Source organism: Bison bison, unplaced genomic scaffold (assembly GCF_000754665.1).
Source record: "Bison bison bison isolate TAMUID 2011002044 unplaced genomic scaffold, Bison_UMD1.0 scf7180017864224, whole genome shotgun sequence".
Lineage (NCBI taxonomy): Eukaryota > Metazoa > Chordata > Mammalia > Artiodactyla > Bovidae > Bison > Bison bison.
The window spans coordinates 3,659,813-3,665,812 of record NW_011494796.1 but is presented as its reverse complement, the minus strand read 5'-3'; the positions used below and the strand labels follow the sequence as shown (position 1 = coordinate 3,665,812).

The window sequence follows — 6,000 nt, the reverse complement described above, 5'->3', positions numbered from 1 at the left end:
TCAATTTCCTCCCAGGTGGGATTCCCTCCGGGTGTGGTGAACATCGTGCCGGGATTTGGGCCCACAGTGGGAGCAGCAATTTCTTCTCATCCTCATATCAACAAGATAGCCTTCACTGGGTCCACAGAGGTAACTCCTTACCGGCCGGGGGGGGCACCGGCTGTCGCTGGGAATTTTTCCTTTAGAGGCTAAACTGTGATGCGTCCCTGTGCTAAATCTGACCCCACTTTAGTACATAGCAATAGTAAAAAAAAAAAAAGTGACTGGTCCAGTTTCCAAACTAAATAAATATCTAATTTATTTATTCAGAAGCCTCAGAAGAAAATACTGTTAGATAAGATAAAAATGTGAAATAGCCATAGGATAAACTGCATAATCAAGGTGAAAAAAAAAAAATAAGCGTAGGGTGACTAGCAATATTGTAGTACTGATCACACATTTGAAAGTGTCAACTTTTGATTCAGAAAGTCCATTTTGAAGTAGCTGCTTAGCAACTACTGTTTCCATGAGCATTCAAGGACGTACTTTCCATTATATTGTATCTATACTATATGATGCCATTACAATAAGGAAAGCTGGGCCATAATCTATTGCTAAAGCACACACACAAATAGTAAACTGCAGGAAAGTATATACCACATATACATACACACACACACACACACACATATATATACACACACATGTATATATGTTTCCTTGGAGAAAGAAACAGCAACCCACTCCACTATTCTTTCCTGCAGAATTCCATGGACAGAGGAGCCTGGTAAGGCTATAGTCCATGGGGTCACAAACAGTCAGACATGACTGAGTGACTAACACTACTATATATGTGTGTGTGTGTGTATATATATATATATACTATTAATAAAAAGGTATGTGTAGAGAAATAGAAATTGCCTGGAAAGACTCCCAAGAAATTCTTACTGTGGCCTCCTCGGTAAGTCCTGGGGCATTAACAGATGAGGGGAGATAAAATCTTTCCCCTTTAATTTATATGCATCTATATGTGGAATTATTTCTAATGAGAAAGCACTGCTGTACTTAAAAAATAGATGGATAAAATCTCCCAGGCAATAAGCGTGCCTATTTCTCCTAGTTTCCTCCAGCAGGGGTCCCCAGCCCCTCTTCTGTGGCTGGAGAACAGGACCCTCAAGACGGAGACAGAGGGGTGGGGGCAGAGAGGGGGCCCCCGCAGTGGCTCCCAGGTCTCCTGTCTTCTGCCCGACAAGGGGCGCGTCCCTGCCCCCGCTGCCCTCTCTTGGGACCGTGGGGCTGCCCGTGGGGCCATCTGGCTTGTCCCAGCGCACCGGCTCTGAGTGCCCTGCTTCATGCTGGCACCCTCCCCTCAGCCCTGGGGAGCCCAGCTCCGCCCCCTGCTGGCTGTCTGGCCCTAGGCCCCTGTGCGCCCTGGTCTCTGAGTCTGCCGGTCCTGAGCTGGTGGCCCCAGGACGAGGCGCTGCTGAGCCAGGCCCCCCTCCAGCGGTGTAGGGGTGACGGGCCCAGCTTACAGATTTACCACGGTGAAACGGAGAAGCCGTTCTCTCCCTCCTCCCGGGGCACTCGGTCGTGGGGTGCATTTCCAGAGGATGGGCACCTTCCCGTCCTGCAGATCAGGTCCCCCGTTTCTCTAGCCCTTGGAGGTCCCTCAGATCAGACCAAAGGGCCGTGCAGAGCGGCCTCCCCTCAGTCCCTCAGGCAAGACCAGCTGCTGCTGGCGGTAGGCGGCAGGCGAGGTCAGCTCCGCCGCTCACCGTGGGTGGCCGTGGGCGAGCCATGGGCCTGCGAGGCTCCAGCCCACTCCTGCAGGGAGCTGCTCAGAGCCTGGATTCCAGCCAGGTCACGGTCGGGTCCAGGAGGACACGCTGTGAGAGCCCAGGGCACGGAGGGGGCAGCACCACGGCCCAGGGCCTGCTCAGATCGTCCCGCCACTTCAGCTCTGTCTGAGGCTTCTCCTGTCTGGTTTTTATCCCGAAGGTTGGGAAGCTGGTTAAGGAGGCGGCCTCCCACAGCAACCTGAAGAGGGTGACGCTGGAGCTTGGTGGGAAAAACCCCTGCATCGTGTGTGCTGATGCTGACTGTGAGTCTCCCCACTTCCCGGAGTCGCAGAGGCTTCACTCGGTCCACAGCTTTCTCCTCACTTCCTTGCCTGAGTCAGAACCAGTTGAGGGAAACAGGCACACGCTTCGCGGGGACGTTTCTCCACCTCGGGTCATCACACTGTAAATAACAGGCAGATAGAGACCCAAAGGCCAGCTTCACTGGCGGTGGGAATGTGTAAAAATGTGTAGCCACGAGGGCCGCCTGTTTCTGCCCTTCGAGGCTGAGTTTTCCTTCCCTGTCCCTGCAGAGCTGGGGCCGTGACAAGTGGGTCTGGGTCTTCTTCAGAGCCCCTGTGTGTGGGGGGAGGGGAGGTCAGGAGGAGGGGACGGGCACCCCCACAGGCATTCATCACTCTGCCCTCTAGCTCAGTGCTTCCTGCGCTGCTTGCCGGCTCTGGAAGACTTGAGGGGTTCGTTTCTTCTTTGTCTCAAACCTGACAAATCAGAGGCCCGTGGCAGGGGCCCTCAGGAGTATTCTGCTGGCCTGGGTGCTGTCTTTCCCTTGACTGCCTCTTCCCTGGGAAAGCCTGCCTGTCCAGAAGCTTGTGTCTCACAATACAACATTAAAGTAAGCACTATTCTGGGTTGCCGTGTCCAGAAGAGGGAAGAAAGGGCCACGTCGGGCCGTGGCTGACCTGCTGGCAGGGTCAGCTGCCCAAGGTGTGATTTCTCAAGGACACTAAAACGCTTTTGCCTTGATGAGCACCTCCGTGCCTGCCCATTGGTGCCTGGGATGCCTTTCAAGCAGTCCGAAGCCTCCCGTTCCATGGTCAGATAAGGTTGGAATTGCACAATTCCCCAAGAAGAAGTGACCCTACCGTCATTTCTGGCCCAGGTGTAGATCACTGGTAGCAGTTCTCCTCGCAGTGGGCTCCCAGCGAGGGAGAGGACTGGGCGAGGACTCAAGCACCCCCGAAGGAAGGGGAGCTGGGTGTGAAGACGGACTGCTCGTTTTCGCCTGGTTTGCAGCTTCCTACGGGAAGTAGGACCAGTGTTGCTAATGGTCTGTGCAGCCACGTGGGGCAGTCCTGGGTGCTGCCCCACTGTGACCCACATGTGGAGCTTGAAGCTCCGGTCTCAGAGAGCAGGACTCCTGTTGTGCCCTCCTTTGACTCCAGACCTGGGCGCCCCTTCTGCCCATCAGCGCACTCTCTTCCCTCCCAACCGGGAAGCCTGCAGCAGAAACACGGACTCCTGTCTGAGTGTTGGCTTGACAAGGGTCATAAACACCCATCTCCTGTTCCTCGGCTGGGCAGTGCCCGTCCACAAAATTCAATCCTGGCATAGCTGGCATCCCAGGCGTAATATCAACAGTAACATGCCACCATCTCCCAACACGGCAGCTGCCCGCCTCTGGGTGCTGTCAGGAAGTAAATGAGCTGTTTTGGAGCAGGGGTAGTTTGAAGCTGCCTAGGAGGAGGTGGGGTGCAGGCGGAGACAGAACCTTGTAACGCTGTCCTGCTGTGACAGTGACTGACACAGAAGCCCTTGCTGGGTAACGACGGCTCTTAAAGCCCAGAGCAGCCTTCCTCAGAGCTGCCCGGAGAGCAGTGCTGGCTGACGTGGAACCTCCACCCATGTCCAGGGGGGCCTGGCTCTTGCTTTATGCGAAGCGAAGCTGCCCTGGATTTGGGGGGCGGGCAGGTGGGCTGTAGAAGCTCCTCAGCGGATGTCAGTGGCCTCTGTCCCTGAGCACCCTGCTAGTTCAGCTTGAGTACCTGGTTTTATTTCAGTGTAGCTCTACAGTGCAAATCCAGCCTTCATCAGGCAGAATCAATACATTTTTTAAACCCTTTTAAGTCACGCGTAGTGTTGTGTTCCTTTCATAAGCTCCCCCTTGTCACTCAAGGTGGAAAATTTTGGCCCCTTGAAAAATTCTCACCAACTGGTCAACATCAATACTTACAAAAGGTTATTTTATAGACCACTAGTCCCCAGAAAAGGAAGGGGAGGGATCCGTGGGCAAGGGAGATGGGGATATGAACAGTCTCCATGCTCATTAGCACAGTAAAGATGCTGAGACATCCAGCAGTCAGGGACCTATTTAACCCAGAACTCTGTGGACCCGAAAACCCCCTTTCCCATCCTCTGCTTTGGGGAAATGCTGAGCAAAATTAATTTCTGCACTGCAACCATCCCGAGGCCTGTTTTCCCGTGTGGGCAATTAGAGCTGCAGCTGTCGCCCGTCCAGCCCTAACGACTTAATCGCTTCCTCTCCCCGCCGCCCCTCCCTGCAGTGAGCTTGGCGGTGGAGTGCGCCCATCAGGGAGTGTTCTTCAACCAAGGCCAGTGCTGCACGGCCGCCTCCAGGGTGTTCGTGGAGGAGCAGGTCTATGACGAGTTTGTCAGGCGGAGCGTGGAGTATGCCAAGAAGCGGCCGGTTGGAGACCCCTTTGACGTCAGGACCGAACAGGGGCCCCAGGTAACTGAGGCGTCACGTCCCAAGTGCAAGTTGGGGGGTTAAGCAAGCAGGGCTCTGGCCCTGCGCAGCTCAGCTGTTCCCTGGCTTCAGGGTCCTTCTTGAAGCGAGGGCTCCCTTACCCGCTTGCCTGCCCACTGAGGGCTGTTGTTCCAATGCTGACTGACAGTTCAGTCCTGTCAGGCCTTGGTAGGGTTATGAAATCAGAGTGGACACGCAGACACTCGACTCTTCACGGCAGGTAATACTGAGCTCTGGGCCTTGGCAGAAGGGAGGCATTCCTGGTTCAGAAGCCCGTGTGCCTGCACCCCCCAGCCAGAGGCACCTCTTCTCTGAGCCGCAGTGTCCCCAGGAGAGAGCCGCAGGCAGAGGCTGCTTGCTTAGCTGGCCTCTCTGCAGAAGCGAGTTAGAAGCCTGGCTGAAAGGCAGCAGAGTGCAGGTGGAAGTGGCACCTGGAGTCAGAGGCCTAGCGGTCTCCCAGCCCATGGGAGTTACAGGACGAGGTGACCATCAGAATCCCAGCAGAGAGGGCTCAGAGGATCGGGCTACATCTCTGAACAGCAGGAACATGTCTCTGGCGGCCTGGTTTGCGAAGCTAACAACAGGATGAAAATGATCATAACGCCGAGGTTTAATAACCTCAGGAAGAGGGCACATCCTGTATCACTTTCTAACTGTGCAGGGCAGCAGACGGATAAATATTTAAAAGAGGACAGCCTAACCATCACATGAATTATTGAAATGGAGCTCAACAGCAACCCACTTTACTTGTAGCCAAAGTCCTGCTCCAGCCAGGAAGTTTCAAATCACATGTCAGGACTCACCCATTTGCATCTGTCCCGGGAACTAGCGACTCACCCACTGCGTTGGCCCTGTGTGCTTCCACGGGAAGCCGTGGAACTGAGGACAAGTTTGGCTCTGGAATTTTGTGAAAACCACAGGCTCCTGCCAAACCTCAGTTTCCTCATCTGGAAGACAGAGCTATTGATGCATATTAAGGAAATTTCAAGGCATCTAATAAGTTTTTATTCTTTAAGGGGAGAGGCATTAAACAGCAGGCTTCCTAAGCTAGGTGGAAGTGAATGTACGTGACTTCAAGCCACATCAGTTAGGTCTTGCTTGACCATCCTTGGGGGGACGCCTTGGCTGGGGAGTGGGGAGGACCACGTGGAAAAGGTGTGTGTCTGGCCGCAGCGCCCACCTCTGCCTTGGCCCAGCCCACATGCTGGGGCTCTGGTGCCACGTGATCCTGGTGGAGAGAAATATCTCTACTTGTGGCCAATGCTCCACTTCCTGTCAGGCCTCAACCCCCAACCTAGTAGTGGCCAGTGAGACAAAGTCCAGCGGCCTTGGTTGGATTTCAGGTCTGCATACAGACATGGCCACAAGTCATTATCGAATCTGCTGTGATTGTGAAGCTGATCCAGAATCTGTGGGAAATATGTGAGCTGATCCATCCTAAGGAATCCCTTTTACCCC

At 54.1% G+C, this 6,000-nt stretch overlaps 1 protein-coding gene across 1 annotated transcript in view; it reads left to right on the top strand.

Annotated features, from left to right (window-relative positions):
• Window positions 1-6,000, top strand: part of ALDH1A3 (aldehyde dehydrogenase 1 family, member A3) — a 37,342-nt gene that overhangs the window by 12,516 nt on the left and 18,826 nt on the right. Inside the window, exons 7-9 of the mRNA XM_010845852.1 lie at window positions 16-129; window positions 1,978-2,080; window positions 4,340-4,524. Coding sequence (XP_010844154.1) covers window positions 16-129; window positions 1,978-2,080; window positions 4,340-4,524 — 402 coding nt within the window. The remainder of the gene's footprint in view (window positions 1-15; window positions 130-1,977; window positions 2,081-4,339; window positions 4,525-6,000) is intronic.